The sequence below is a fragment of the Bufo bufo genome, chromosome 6 (assembly GCF_905171765.1).
Source record: "Bufo bufo chromosome 6, aBufBuf1.1, whole genome shotgun sequence".
NCBI lineage: Eukaryota > Metazoa > Chordata > Amphibia > Anura > Bufonidae > Bufo > Bufo bufo.
This window is the reverse complement of record NC_053394.1, coordinates 93,161,824-93,177,750: the sequence shown is the minus strand read 5'-3', so window position 1 is coordinate 93,177,750 and position 15,927 is coordinate 93,161,824. Positions and strand designations below refer to the sequence as shown.

Genomic DNA, 15,927 nt, shown 5'->3' with positions numbered 1-15,927 from the left:
TCACACGACCGTATGTGTTTTGCGGTCCGCAAAACACTGATACCCGCCGTGTGAATGTAGCCAGCCCTATGATAGAAATGCCTATTGCGGACAAGAATAGGACATGCTCTATCTTTTTTGCGGGGCCGCGGAACGGATCTACGGATGCGGACAGCACACTGTGTGCTGTCCGCATCTTTTGAAGCCCCATTGCAAAATTGCGGAATGGATGCGGAGCCAAAAATACGGTCGTGTGAATGCACCCTAAGTGTTGTATTTATTTGCTTTTTGGCACTGATCGCTTGTTTGCTTTTTCTTTTTCCAGGTTGCATTCACGACAAAAATATATCATCCAAATATAAACAGCAATGGAAGTATTTGCCTTGATATTCTGAGGTCGCAGTGGTCTCCGGCTCTGACCATATCAAAAGGTAAATGACACGGAGAGATTTGTAGTTTCATTCTGTCACCTTTTAGTCCATAGGTCTTGAAGTATCGTTTTTGTTTTTTATTTTTATTTATTTATTGCGCCTTTGTTAAAGTTTTAACAGAATGAAAGTCAGGCACAACTTACTATAGTTAACAGGAAAGGTGGCAGAGACAGTAAAGGAAGATGGAAGTTGTGAAGGCAGAAAGGGAAATTGGGCAGAGTCCAGTAGAGGCTGGAAGGCACAAAAGTTCTTGAAATATTAGGCCAGACAGACGAGCAAGTTCAATGCGAGACACTCGCTGCGCGTGGCAGTGTGAATTCCCGTTCTGAGCTCTGCTCCTCTAACAGGATCACACAGCATTTATATCAGTGTAAGGCCTCTTGCACACGAATGTGCTGTGTTTTGCAGTCCACAAATTGCGGATACGCAAAACACTGATGCCGCCCGTGTGCCTTCCTCAATTTGCGGTACGGAACAGACTGCCCATTATAGAAATGCCTATTCTTGTCCACAAAACTGACAAGAATAGGACATAATCTATAATTTTTGCGGGGTCATGGTACGGAGCAATGGATGCGGACAGCACACGGAGTGCTGTGCGTATCTTTCTCGCCCAGTTTCCTTGGGGGACACAGAAGACCTTGGGTATAGCTCATCTCCCTAGGAGGCGTGACACTAAGTGAAGACTGTTAAGCCCCTCCTCCACAGCTATACCCTCAGCCTGGAGAGAGAGACTGCCAGTTTTTGCTTAGTGTCCAAGGAGGCAAGACACTCCCTGCTCTGCAGGGCTGTTTTCTCCTTGTTTCAATTTTAGATTTTTACTTTTTTATTTTCTTTTTGTTCCAGATCATCAGGGATAACAGAGACGCACTAGACCTCTCTGTTCTCCCGGGGTTGAGCTGCGCCAGTGCCGGTCATCCGCACTGCTGCCTCCCCCACAGAAGGCAAGGTGGACCAGGGCAGCCCAGCTCCCCTACATCCCGCCAGCGCAAGGGTCGCCGCACGCCAAGTCCCTCTTCCAGCGTCCTGCCACTACGGTGCCAGTAGCTGAAGGGGCGACCCTGCTGGAATGGACCGAGGGTGAAGACGACTATGGTGAGAGAGAGGCTTCTCCAGCCCTACGTCCCCCCCCCCCCCCCCCCCCCCCGGTCTCCTGCGTGCCTGACCCTATACTGGGCCTATGGACCCTTCTGTCCCTGCTAGACCTAGGCTGGCTCCTGGGCTGTCGCAGGGCGACATTCTGCTCCCTCTCTCCTGGCCTCCAGGACATTGGCACCCTTGTTCCTACAAGAGGAATGCCTAGGGAGCTGCGGAGGTCCGCAACTAGCTGCCCCTGACGGAGGGGTTATGCAGGCGTCCCACCCTCACAGACCCGGTCTCAGGGTCCCCCTCCCTCTTACCGGCCACTACTTCAGGGCCAGAGGGCCCGCGCCTTGCTGCCACTGACCCTCCCTACTCTCACGGGCACCGGTCCAGGGGAAAGGTGGTTGTAGCTGCCGGCCATATGGAGCGCTGTTCTATGCAGGGGCCCGCTCCAGGGGTGAAATGGCTGCCGGGTGCAGGGTCCTCACTTCCGGACAGCTGGGTGGGCACCGCGGCCTGCAAATGAGCGCTTCAACAGCCCTGGCCGACCGTCGGAACATTCCGGTCGGCCGGGCGCCGCAAAACTTGTGTTCCACTTCAAGGCCGCGATCCCGCTCTATCCGGGTCCCCGGCTCGCGGGGTGGGCACCCGCGGCCGGTATGTGCCGCTCCGTAGGCCTGGCTGGCACTTTAAGTACTGTGCGGCCCCGGTCATCCGGGCGCCGCTAAAAATTTAGGCCCCGGCTCTTCCGGCCCGCGGGGTGGGCACCCGCGGCCGGTATGTGCCGCTCCGTAGGCCGGCCGGTACTTTAAATACTGTGCGGCCCCGGTCAGCCGGGCGCCGCTAAAAATTTAGGCCCCAGCTTCACGGCCTACTAGGCCGCAAAATTCAGGCCTCTGTTGAAGGGGGCTGGAACTTCTCCAGGCGCGAATTCTTCCCGCCTGGAGGTTCCCCCGCCCCCAGAGGATCGCAGTGCCGCCCCCCAGGCCGGATCCCTGTTAACCCTTTGGGTACAGGCCGGCTTCCGATGGGCCTGTATGGGTGGATCTGTGCCCTGTAGGTGGCCCCCCTTTTATTTTATTTTTTTTCTGCCTCAGTGAGGCTGTGTGTTTAAAAAAAAAAAAAAAATTTTTATTATATATATGACTTGTGGGCTGCGCAGGACGCTGCAGCCTCATCTCAGAGTGCTGCCTGTATACATGCCCCCCTTCCATAGGCGGCATGGTGTCGCGCTCCCCGGCTGCGGCGCTGCCAGGGTCTTTTTTTCCCCTTCTAGGCGGTTTCTTGCCCTCTCCGCGCTACGGCGCTGGTCAAGTGCATGCCTTTTCTGTAGGCAACATTCGTCACCCTCTCCAGTTATGGTGCCTGCCATGTGCAGGACCCCCTTCCTGGGCGGGATACTGCACTCTCCCTAACTGCGGGTTGGCCTTGTGCATGATCCCCCTTTCATTGGCGGCCTACTGCAGTTTCTCCGGATACAATGCTGGCCATGTGCACGACCCCCTTCCATAGGTGGAACACGGCACTCTCACTGGATTCGCTGCCTGCCATAGGCATGACTCCCTTCTGTGGACGGCATTCGGCACTCTCACTGGATTCACTGCCAGCCATGTGCATGACCACCTTACATAGGCGGTATGATGTACTCTCATTGGATTCACTGCCGGCCTTGGGCATGCCTCCTTCCCGGGTGGCGGCATACATACACTCCCTCGGTCGGTGGTTGTTCTCTCGCCGGTACATTGTTGGCCATGTGCATGACCCCTATACATAGCGGGGTGCTTGCACTCTCTCTGGATCCGCGGCCGGCCATATGCATGACCCCTCTTCCGTGGGCGGTGTACGCACTCTCACTGGATTCGCTGCCGGCCATGGGCATGCCTCCTTCGGTGGCATACACACATTCTCACCGACTGCTCGCATTCTCCCTGGATGCGATGCTGGCCATGTGCATGACCCCCCCCCCCCCCCTTCCTTTTCTGGGCGGCATACTACACTCTCACCAGATACGTTGCTGGCCTTGAGCATGGCCTCTAACATGGGTGGAACGCTTGCGCTTCCATTGGATACGGTGCTGGCCTTGTGCGTGACCACCCCTCATTCCATGGGTGGAATTTTGCACGCTCACAAGATTCAAGGCTGTCCTTGTATGTGCTGTACTGGACTTGCACATGTTCCCCTTCATTGGCGGAGTAGTTACACTCTCACGAAATTTCGGGTTGGGTGAATTGTTGCACACTCACTTAATGCTAAGATAGCCCTGTGCATGCCCCCCTTTTTCACTAGGTGGACCTCCTGCGTTCCTGCTGGATACTGTGTGGCCATGTGCATGGCGCCTTTCTGGGCGAAGTATGGTATGCCCTACTTCTCTGACGTAGGTACGGCCTTGGGCATCACCCCCTTTTTGGGGCAGGCCTTTGCATTCTTGCCCACTGCAGCTTGCCAGGTACATTTCCCCCCTTTTTCGGGGCGGTCAGTTTGCGTTCCATCGCATACCATACTAGTCTTGTGCATAACTCCTTTCAGTTTGCACTCCCGTAGATACTGTGGCACTCTGTGGCTGGCCCTCTTCGCTGAGTGATATTTTTGCAGTGAGCGGACGTTCTTGTGCGTTGTTTCCTTCTCGTCCCGTAGGTGGGTTGGCCTTCTCACTGCTTACGGGGGTACTCGTACGTATGCCTCCTTTCCTCCTGCGACATACTTTTTCTCTTGGGATACGATGATTGCCGCAAGCCTTGCACTATTCTCTAAGGAGATCATTCTGTCCATCTGTGTAAGCCTAAAGTGTTGTCCAATAAACAACAAATGAATACCTTATATTTAAGTAGACGGGCTCTACTGTTCGCTACTGCACAGAGCTGGGTGGTACTTATTCATTTCGTTGGCCCATTTGTCCTTCCGCGGCATTGTTTCCCTGTGCTAGTGGTCGCATGGTCGAGAGCGCTGTCTGCAGCGCCCTTCGCATTTTATGTTGGCTCTGGCGGGACTACGGTCCCCTCGCCTAATACCATTTCCTCCTCTTCGGGTGCAGTGTGGTATGATTCTTTCCGGATTGGCGCCCTCGGTGCTTCAGTCTGATCTGCTACCAGGTTCGGGCCGCTCTTCTTGGGAAGGTCACCCAACTTCTCTTGGGTGCTCGCTTATACAGGTCCGGGGGACCTCCACCTTGGGTTCTTCAGGGTATTCGCCTTCTGCGAGGCGGTGAACCGGGCGTCTCTGTGTAGCGGTGTTCTGCTTTTGAGCTGTCCTATGGCCTCTCTGTTGCCCACTCCCCCTTTCGGTTGGAGGGTGTTATACCGGCCTCTGTCTCGCCTTCCTTTTCTCGCCGGCTCTGTTTGGCTCCCACTCAGTACAGATCATTCCGATGTGGCGTCTGTTCCGGCCACGCTTCAGAGGCTGTTCCTTCACTGCCCTTCCCTCTGGGGAGAGCATGGTTGTTCATGTGGATGGTTCTGGTGTTGAGTCTCCCTTGTCCACACTGGCTGTACTAGCTGTGTGCCTAGTTACCGGGTCTACCGTTTTCTGTCCTCCCGCTGGGTGCAGATTGCGTTTTTTCCATTCTAGGCAATGTTTCTGCTTTGGATTCACCTTCTCGGTAACTTGGGAGGACTACCATTTGGTCAGGATTGTCTTTAGATCTCCCACACCGGAACTGTAGTCCGTCTTCCTGTGGTGGCTACATTGGCTTCGGCTTAGCCTGTCTTGTCCTGGCGGTTGCTGGGCGGACCCTTCGGTTCCTGTCCGTTTGTCCTTCTGCTTCCCCACTCTGGGGGGATATGGGACAACCTTGCTCGGGGGCCGACGGGACCAGTTCTACCGACTGTTCTACCAGTGTTACTGGTCTGCGCCTGATCATTGGGTTTTCACCCGCTTGCCCAGGCGACTCTAGTGGGCTCGCTAGTGTTCGCTTCTAGCAGAGTTTTTCGTCCAGGATCTGTGGTAGGACTTAGGGCTTTACCTGGGGTTCTGTGGGAAGCTGGGCGTTCCCCCACTCTGCCTTTCTCCATGGTTCTGTCTTTCTCCAGTCCGGCCTGGACCTGGGGCTGGGACTCTGTTGCTTGAAGTATCAAGTGTCATTCCTGTCCTTCCTCTTTCAGCGTTCCCCGACCCTCTGGGCCTGTCAGGAACTTCTTCCATGGAGCGGCTCTTGGGTTCCTTTGTACCGTCCTGGGAACTACATACTAGGCTCTTGGCGCTCCAATTTTTCCTTGGAGCCGTTACAGAAGTTCCCTCTACTCCTTCTGTCCTGTACAGTTGGGTTTCTGTAGCCATCGTGTCTCTGATGGGTGCCTGAGTGGCGGCCCTTCTTGTTCCGAGCCTTCTGTCTTCCCCCAGGACAGGGCTGTTCTCCATTCCGTCTCTTCCTTCCTTCTGAAGGTGGTGTTTGTCTTTCATTTCATTGAGGCAGTCGTCCTCCCCTTCCCACCCCAGGGAACGGACACTTCACCGATTTGGACGTTGTTTGGGCCTTGCAGTTTTTACTTGGAGATCTCCGACTCTTGTCGACGTTCGGTCTCTTGTGTTTCCAGGAGGTCCGCGCAAAGGGTTGACGGCCTCCAGGGTGGCTTTCCTCCTCCCAAGGGCAGGGTTCTGCTTTTGGTGTCACCATTCATTTGGCCAGAGTTGTCGGTTTTTTCCTGGGCCGGAGGCATTAGGCTTCGACCATGCATTTGTGCAAGGCGGTCACTGGTCTTCCTTGCACACCTTACAGAGTTCTACAGGGTGCATACTCGGGCTTCGGCGTATGCTGTTTTGGGCCGTCTGGTCTGCAGGCGGCGGTTTTTTGATGCCTTCGGGTGCTTCGCCTTGGTGCTGTGGTCCCTCCCCCTTTGGACTGCTTTTGAACGTCCCAAGGTCTTCTGTGTCCCCCAAGGAAACTGGGCGAGAAAACGAGATTTTTGTATAACTTACCAGTAAAATCTCTTTCTCGCTCTTTCCTTGGGGGACACAGCACCCACCCATTCTTTGTTCTTCTCTGACTGTTTCCGAGTTTGTTTTACCCTTTGGGTAGTTGGCTTGTTGGTTCCAATTTTTGGACTTTGCCTTTTCTCACTACTTGGACACGCAACTGGCAGTCTCTCTCTCCAGGCTGAGGGTATAGCTGTGGAGGAGGGGCTTAACAGTCTTCACTTAGTGTCACGCCTCCTAGGGAGATGAGCTATACCCAAGGTCTTCTGTGTCCCCCAAGGAAAGAGCGAGAAAGAGATTTTACTGGTAAGTTATACAAAAATCTCGTTTTTGCAGCCCCGTTGAAGTGAATGGGTCCACACCTGAGCCGCAAAAAATGCGGCTCGGATGCGGAACCAAACCACGGTCGTGTGCAAGAGGCCTAATTCAATAGATTCCAGGTCTCACAGGGACACACACCATTATAAATCATTGTCCTGTCAGTGGAGCTGAGGTCAGAAAGGGAACTCTCACTGCCACACACATTGAGTTTCTTGCATTGAACTTGCTCGTCTGTGTCTGGCATTTGTGTGCCTGATCCACCGGTGCTGCTACCCACCAACACCCAATCTAACACCCATCGCAAATGGGCATATTCAGAATTTGAGTAATATGGATCTGAAATATTAGCAACATAGGTTTTTTCCAGGGTCACAAATCAAAATCCAAAGTGTCCCTATGTTGTAGGTAGGTCCAAATTGAAAGAAGGTGGGGCAACACAAGTAGGTGGAGACAACAGAAGTAGGCAGGGCCTGCAATACTGTAGTGCAGCACAAAATACCACCCCAGCAGAACCAAATAGCACAGGGTAGCACAAAATACTGCCGCCCTTCAATTGTATCATGGTCCTGAGGACTGTGATATAGTTAGTTCAGGAGCACCTGCAGACGTTGGCCAGGTGCACAAGTGCCTGTTGATCCTATCATTAAGAGAGCTCGGGTGGCTCCGTGGGGCATCGGCCCACCGGGAAATTTCGATCAGTTAGTGAAGGCCTATCCTGAGGAAATGTGGACAACCCTTTTGAAGGAGCCCCAATTTTATCTGATGGGCAGCAATATATAACTAAGCTAAGCAAGTTTTATGCAAAAAATAAATATATATTTCCCTGGTTCTTTTCTTGCCCTTTGTTTACATGCAATAAAAACACTCTCTGCCCCTCCCCCTGCTCTGCTAAGGGAGTGAATACAAGAGCTGCCCTGAGGGACATGTCTGCCTGCTGGGAGACTCAGCAGCATGTTGTATCCACTCCCTGTATAATGACACTGCTAAGGGAGTGGATACAAGAGCTGCCCTGAGTGCTGGGAGAATCAACAGCAACTTATAAGTGTAGAACTACAAGTCCCAGCTGTATAATGACACTGCTAATACACACAGGATCTTCCCCTACCTTCTTGTGCAATGCTCTCTTTAGTCCTTCAGCTCCTGTGCCCAGAATTTGTCACTGCTGCAGCTAGCCAGTGTGTGCAGCTGAAGGGGTTAAGAATCCTAGGAGAGAGCAGAGGCAGTGAAAGGGGCGTGGCCAGCACAGTCTTGTTTACAGGCTTGTAAACGACCTTTATCAGAGCAGGGAGAGAAGCTGACATCACAGGTCATGTGACCCTCAGTGAAATCTGAGAAACCAGGCACTGGAGATAAAGTGAGTTAATTGGAAAGCTGTTATATTTGCCCAGTTAGGAACATAGAAAGAACAAAAAAAAGAACTCGGACAACCCCTTTAAAGCCGTTTTTTTTTTTTTCTTTTAATTTTTTTTTTTTTTATATATATAATTTGTGAACCATGTTGGCATTCCCACTGCTTTAACAGCATTGCATGTTATGGGTATGTTCACATGTGGCTGATCTGTTGCAGAAAATTCAGCAACATCAGATTGGGGCCTGCAGAAATCCATGTACATTCTGCAGATTCAACCTCATTCACATGTTTTTTTTTTAAGAGTTGCAGAAATTTCTGAAACAAATCTGCGTTGTGTGAACTCTGAGCTAATCTCTATTTCTGTATTTCTCTAATACAATTTGCTGCTGCAGCCGCTCGGTGCACTTGTAAAGTAAACTGCAGTATATTAGCTCTGATTCACTAAGTTGAGAGCTGTGTATTGTACACATGGCTACATAGGTAATTTCAATGTCAATCTGAATGTATTAAGTGACTATAATACCCTTGTCGGTTATGTTTTTTTCCCAGTTTTGTTGTCCATTTGCTCCTTACTTTGCGATCCAAACCCAGATGATCCTTTAGTACCAGACATTGCACAGATCTACAAGACAGACAAGGAAAAGTAAGTTTTCATTCAGTTATTTGTTTCTCTTAAAGGGAACTTGTCACCATGAAAATGCAGTGTGTTATAGAGCAGGAGGAGCTGAGCCGATGCATCATTTTATGGGAACAGATTTGGTGTAACTTGGAATTTATTCCTTCAAATCTCTGATTGTTCTCTGCTTAACTTTGGCTCATCCGCCACCAGCACAGGAGGATTAAGATGGCAGTCTAAATCGCCAGTCTTAATAAATGATCCCCCAAGTTTTAGCTGTCACTCAGTAAGTGTCACTCGGTCCGCCCACATGACTCCTAAGCATTGAAAAAGCAGAGATTTTACCAGTTTTACTGAATCCTAAACGAGCTATCAATCCTCTCCGCTTCTCTTGCTCTATGGCATGCTGTCTGCAGATTGCACTGTATTTCCATGGTGATAGGTTCCATGAAAACTTTCCATCAGGGTGACTGTGCCTTGTGTTTGGCTTTATGCATAGAACTCCTTCCCCAGCCTAAAAAAACTTCACCTATAATTTAGAAATTGTTGTTGCGTATAAAGCCAATGGCTCAGGCACTGAGAGGTCACACTCACATGACTGTGCAGATCGAGTGCTGACCCATTCATTTCAATGTGGCTGCCAAAAATGCAGACAGCACACTGCGTGCTTTCCGCATCCATATGTCCGTTCCGCAGTCCTTCAAAAAAGATAGAACATGCCCTATTCTTGTCCGTTTTGCTGACAAGAATAGGTATGAGTACAGTGGGTCTGCAAAAAAAAAAAAAAAAATGGGTGCAACACAGACATCATCTGTAGATCTTCGTTCTGCAAACCGCAAAATTCATAGTCGTGTAACTGCATCCCTAGAAGAAAAACAATTGAGTGTTGCCAAGCTCAGACTGACCCACGGGGAACAGGCAAATCCACCCGGTGGGCTCCTAGTCCCGCACCCCCTGCAAGTACCACATGACAAATACACGCCATTACATATATATTGGCAGCGTACATCATCACAACCAGCCCAAGTTCTGGGCAGACTATGTAACAAACTACCTAGTTTATTACTATAGACTCATTCGGTGGCTGAGATGACTGACGCCCCAGCGAATATCCTTTCCCCAGGGATTCTCCTTGAAGTCACTGCAGGGACTCCATAATCAATCATCTTGTAGCATCTTCTGCTGCCTCTATAATATTTGCATGTAGCTGTACAGTGGGCTCCCAGAATGATTTTTAATGGTGGGCCCTCACCACTCCTGTCCGACACTGAGTGCTGCCAGTAGGGAGTAGATTTTCTATCCAATCACCCAGTGCCTGTATTTGGCTCCCATAGGCTTGTCACATTTTTATATCAAGTCCCAAAACCTGACCCGACCTGTACTGTATAAACAGGACTCATCTGCTCTTCTGACTTGTCTGTTCCAAAAATTATTGTATTCCCCATGAAATAAAAATGGTGGATAACCCTTCACTTCCAGGAGGAATAACTGAAGAATGGCAAAACGCAGATAATTGTTTATGGGGATTGCAAGTATTTACTAAGACATGTCAGGTACAAGACAGATCTATATTTGGAACTTGCTGTACTACTGTACAATGGTGCAGATCAAGCAGGCTTTTAGGTCTCATGCACAAACTTATTTTCTTTCTGCGTCCGTTCCGGTTTTATTTTTTTTATTTTTTTTTGCTGACCGTGTGCGGAATCATTAATTTCAATGGGTCTGCAAAAAAAAGGAAGTTACTCCGTGTGCATTCCTTTTCCGTTCCACCAAAAAATAGAACATATACTATTATAGTCTGCATTACGGACAAGGATAGTACTGTTCTATTAGGGGCCAGCTGTTCCGCAAAATACATACGGTCATGTGCATGAGCACTTATAGAGCAATTCCAGGAGGAGTATTCCTTCAAGGAATGTTTTGTGAATTCAGTGAATATGGCGGCATAGTTTCTAGCTCTTGAAATGTGAAAATACTTGTTATATTCTTTTCTCATTACAGATACAACAGAATAGCAAAAGACTGGACTCAGAGATACGCAGGCGTGTGAAGCCATCATCACACATAGTCCAGTGTACTGTACATTCTAGGTTTTTCAAGATTAGAGGAATCCAGGGCACAGTTTTACTGTTCCAGAGGGGGAAAAAAATGTTCAGACCTTTAAATACTTCTCCAGAAGTTCCAAAAATATGTATAAATATCATTTATGGGAGAATTTCATGCTTTTTTTTTTTTTTTTTTTTATAATACATTAGGGCCCATTAGAGTGACCACCTAAAGTGTTATAAGTTTCATATTGAGACCTGCAGCATCAATGATATGAAGTGTGTTCCTCATCTGCGTTGGGCTTTGGTGTTAGGTATATTTGGTTTATAGGTCTCCTGTTGCCACCACTGTCTGGCCACAGTTCTTTACAGGTCCTGTTAACTTGATTAAAGGGAACTTGTCACCTCCCAAAACCATCCCAAGCTTCCAGCAGTACCTGCGTGTAGCCCTGAGTGTGTTTCTGATGGTGCCCTTCTTCCTGAAGGCAGATGCAGCAAAAGTACTGAAAACATTGTTTTATCCCCTGCCCGGCGCGCTTCTCCACACATGCTTGAAGTCACGGTAACTGCGCCCCCTTCCCTGCCCCTTTGCTGAGACTGACAGCGCTTAAGCAGAGAGTTCGGCTGCCTTTGCCAAACAGCCGGCTGTCCGTCACAGGCGAAGGGGCAGGGAAGGGGGCGCAGTTACAGTGACTTGAAGCAAGGCGGCCGCTGCCCCCTTGACTTCAAGCATGTGTGGTGAAGCGCGCCGGGCAGGGGATAAAACAACGTTTTCAGTACTTTTGCTGCATCTGCCTTCAGGAAGAAAGGCATCATCAGAAACACACTGCGGGCTACATGCAGGTACTGCTGGCGGCTTGGGATGGTTTTGGGAGGTGACAGGTTCCCTTTAAGACTATGGCTACTTTCACACTCGCGTTTTGGCCGGATCCGTCATGGATCTGTTACAATAATACAACCGTCTGCATCCGTAATGAACAGATCCGTTTGTATTATTTGTAACCTAGCCAAGACGGATCAGTCATAAACTCCATTAAAAGTCAATGGGCGACGGATCCGTTTTCTATTGTACCAGAGAAAACTGATCCGTCCACATTGACTTACATTGTGTGTCAGGACGGATCCGTTTGGCTCAGTTTCGTCAAGCGGACAGCAAAACGCTGCAAGCAGCCTTTTGGTGTCCGCCTCCAAAGCGGAATGGAGACTGATCGGAGGCAAACTGATGCATTCTGAGCGGATCCTTTTCCATTCAGAATGCATTAGGGCAAAACTAATCAGTTTTGGACCGCTTGTAGAGCCCTGAACGGATCTCACAAACGGAAAGCCAAAACGCCAGTGTGAAAGTAGCCTAACCTGCAAAATAGAGGAACATTATTGTGTAGAAATTGAGCAATGTGGCCTTTATCAGGTATAAGAGGATAATGCTCTGAATCATTCATGCTTCAAAAGAAAAAAATGCTAATGGTAAGTACCCCTCAAGACCTCAAGAATCCAGAGATGGAAGATCTGCTGCCAGACTGAGATGCTAGCATGCTTGGCTATAAGGATAAGCCGCTTACATTGATCTCACTATAGGCAGCTTGTGTTTGGAGCCAAGTCCAAAGGTGCTGCAGTGTGAATAAACACCGCCGATGCCTCTCTGAAAGGTGTTCTTGGGGTCCAGGTTCAAAAGTCTCATTATAAGAAAGTTAACACTTCTGGTGCCTGTTCTAATGTATCTTAAAGGGAACCTGTCACCGGGATTTGGGGTATAGAGCTGAGGACATGGGCTGCTAGATGGCCGCTGGCACATCCGCAATACCCAGTCCCCATAGCTCTGTGTGCTTTTATTGTGTAAAAAAAAAACGATTTGATACATATGCAAATTAACATAAGTCATATCTTACTTGTGTGACCAGATAAGAGTCATATTTTCAAGCTCTGACTCATCTCAGGTTAATTTGCATATGTTTTAAATAGTTTTTTTTTTTACACAATAAAAGCACACAGAGCTATGGGGACTGGGTATTGCGGATGTGCTAGCGGCCATCTAGCAACCCATGTCCTCAGCTCTATACCCCAAATCCTGGTGACAGGTTCCCTTTAATGGGTAAAAGTGAAATTTGTCTTTTAGGTTTGTGTCAAAGTGTCGATCATTTATATTTTTATCGGAGACATGAGGTAGAATCTGCTCCGGCATAGCCTGCTTTATTACATACTCGGAGCTACTGTTAGAGGTTCCTGTGGCCATCTACAGGGGTAGTAGGGAATTTGAGCCCTAAGACTATACATTAACGGGAATGTGTCACCAGAAAATTCACTGCTTAGCCAGGCATAATGCCTTGTAGGGCTAGCTCAGCTGAATGGAATGAGATCCATTGCTTCATTCTTGGAGGTAAAGTACTTTAAATCCCATTCAAATGAGTAGGAACGTGCACTGAGGGTGGGCCCAAGACATTCTGTGTGCCTTTGCTCTTCCGCCTTTCTCTGCCAACTCCTCCCACCCTTAAATGATAGGGCCAGGCCCTTTCAATCAAGGGGGAGGGGCTGGCAGAGAAGCAAGGGTGCAAAGAGTGGCTTGGGCCCGGCCTCTGTGCACTTAAAGGAGTTGTCACTTTAGCAAATGGCATTTATCTTTTAGCCAAAGTTAATACAAGGCACTTACTAATGTATTGTGATTGTCCATATTGCCTCCTTTGCTGGCTTGATTCATTTTTCCATCACATTATACACTGCTCGTTTCCATGGTTACAACCACCCTGCAATCCATCAGTGGTGGTCGTGCTTGCACACTATAGTAAAAGGTGCCAGCCTCTCTGGTGGCTGGGACAGCGAGAGTGCACCTAGGCCAGTGCTCTGTCCTATAGTGTGCAAGCACGGCTGCTGCATTGCAGGGTGGTCGTAACCATGGAAACGGTCAGTGTTTAATGTGATGGAAAAATGAATCAAGCCGGCATAGGAGGCAATATGGACAATCGCAATACATTAGTAAGTGCCTTATATTAACTTTGTCTACATGATAAATGCCATTTTGCTGAAGTGAGACAACCCCCAAGGCATTGGGCCAGGTTTAACCATGCATTTCCTGTTGATAGATTCCCTTTAAAGGGTATGTACATGTTGTTGTGTGTTTTTTTTTTTTTTGTGTTTTTTTTTTAAGTTGTCCCAATACATCTAAAATTGTACAATTTCCTACTGGTTTGTGTCTACAGCACCTATGCAGACCTTTCTCCATGGTAATAGACTACAAAAAAAATAAAAAATAAATCTTTGTAGTCCATCTGGATCTTACTATTTGCTAACAGATGTGGTAAAGATGAAAGACTGAAGGATCAGACTACACAAGGTTTGTTAGTAGACTGTTACCATGGAGACATATTGTAAATATAAAATGGCAGTTTTTGTGAAGATTATTTGGAAAGTGCATTTTTAATTTTTCAATGTAGTTGCATTGGTAACATAAAAAAATATATTGGTTGCAAAAGTGGACATGCCCTTTAAAGGGCTTCTGTCACCCCACTAAAGTAAATATATTTTATTTGGCTCCTTAAAATCCTTATGCTGCGATTTATCAATATATAATGCTCTTACTCATTTTGCTTCAGTAGTTTCTTCAAAAAACGGACTTTTATAATATGTAAATTACCTCTCTACCAGCAAGTAGGGCGGCTACTTGCTGGTAGCAGCCGCATCCTCCTTTCATAATGACGCCCCCACCTCATGTTGATTGACAGGGCCAGCAAACTCACTCGTCCTCTGACTGGCCCTGTCTGCGTTTTAAATCTCACGCCTTCGCCGTACTGGTCTTCAGTCGGCGCAGGCGCACTGAGAGGAGGACGCTCGCTCGGCCGCTCCTTCCTCAATGCGCCTGCGCCGATGACGTCACATCTACACCAGGCGCACTGAGGAAGGAGCGGCCGAGCGAGCGTCCTCCTCTCAGTGCGACTGCGCCGACTGAAGACCAGTACGGCGAAGGCGTGAGATTTAAAACGCAGACAGGGCCAGCCAGAGGACGAGCGTGTTCGATGGCCCTGTCAATCAACATGAGGTGGGGGCGTCATTATGAAAGGAGGATGCGGCTGCTACCAGCAAGTAGCCGCCCTACTTGCTGGTAGAGAGGTAATTTAAATATTATAAAAGTCCGATTTTTGAAGAAACTACTGAACCAAAATGAGTAAGAGTAATATATTGATAAATCGCAGCATAAGGCTTTTAAGGAGCCCAAAAAAAATATATGACTTTAGTGGGGTGACAGAAGCCCTTTAAGAAACCAATCTGTGAAAAATTTGAAACCTATTTCTGTAGTAAAATTTTGACCGATGGGTACGTTAAAGTTTGTGTATTTGCAAAAGACATTTAATGCTGTTTTTAAGACACCTGTATCTGTACATCTTCTAATGGTAAAAGCTTTTTTTTCCGTTGTAAGTCTGTGTTCAGGTTTCGTTCTGTTAGCTCTCTATTTAATTTGTATTTTTTACTGTATAGACTAAATAATATTATTTAACTTTGTAAGTAAACTCACTAGTTGTATTTTTCTCTTTTTAAGCTCCGCATTGTCAAGGTGAAATAATCTAAACTCCACGTTGAATGATTGCAGATTTCTTAAAAACGTCTAATGATCTTTGGACTTTTGATCTTCTAGTTACAGGGGAAGTTGTTAGTTTTCATTCCAGTTTATTTTTTTTGTTTTTTTTGTTTTTTTATTTCTGTTGCATACTTGACCATTTAAATGCAATGTGAACACAAGTTGCACTGCTGAGAAGACAAAATGTATCTTTGTTTCTAGCTCTTATTGCATTTTTATTTTTCTAGTTTAATATTCATACGGGCAATATAATACAAATCACATATCTTTTACAAATCTTACTGTTGCTTTTTCCATACAAATAAAAGAGCATTTTCTACTATTTCTAATGTCATTTTCTCATTTTGTTTTTTAGCTAAACTAAAGAGACTAGGGGAGTCAGGGCTGTGTAAACTCTGTGAAAAATTGATTTTTAAAGTGCTTTGCTATTTTCTGGCTACTTGGGACCAATGTGTATGTAAGATGACAATATGGCACTTACTATTATAGCCTTTGTGGATATTTTGTGCCATGTAACATATTTCATAAGGTATGCCCCCTTCCGTGCTGTCCATAAGATGGCCGCTGATGGAGGGTCATGTGACCAGGCCTCCTCTATTGAAACACATTGCACCTGCACTAATCTCCCA

The 15,927-nt window shown here is 47.7% G+C and overlaps 1 protein-coding gene across 1 annotated transcript in view; it reads left to right on the top strand.

Annotated features, from left to right (window-relative positions):
- Positions 1 to 11,311, top strand: part of UBE2D1 (ubiquitin conjugating enzyme E2 D1) — a 32,776-nt gene extending 21,465 nt beyond the window's left edge. The window contains exons 5-7 of the mRNA XM_040436449.1: positions 305 to 410; positions 8,623 to 8,716; positions 10,691 to 11,311. Coding sequence (XP_040292383.1) covers positions 305 to 410; positions 8,623 to 8,716; positions 10,691 to 10,739 — 249 coding nt within the window. The 3' untranslated portion in view covers positions 10,740 to 11,311. The remainder of the gene's footprint in view (positions 1 to 304; positions 411 to 8,622; positions 8,717 to 10,690) is intronic.
- Positions 11,312 to 15,927: the final 4,616 nt, after the last annotated feature.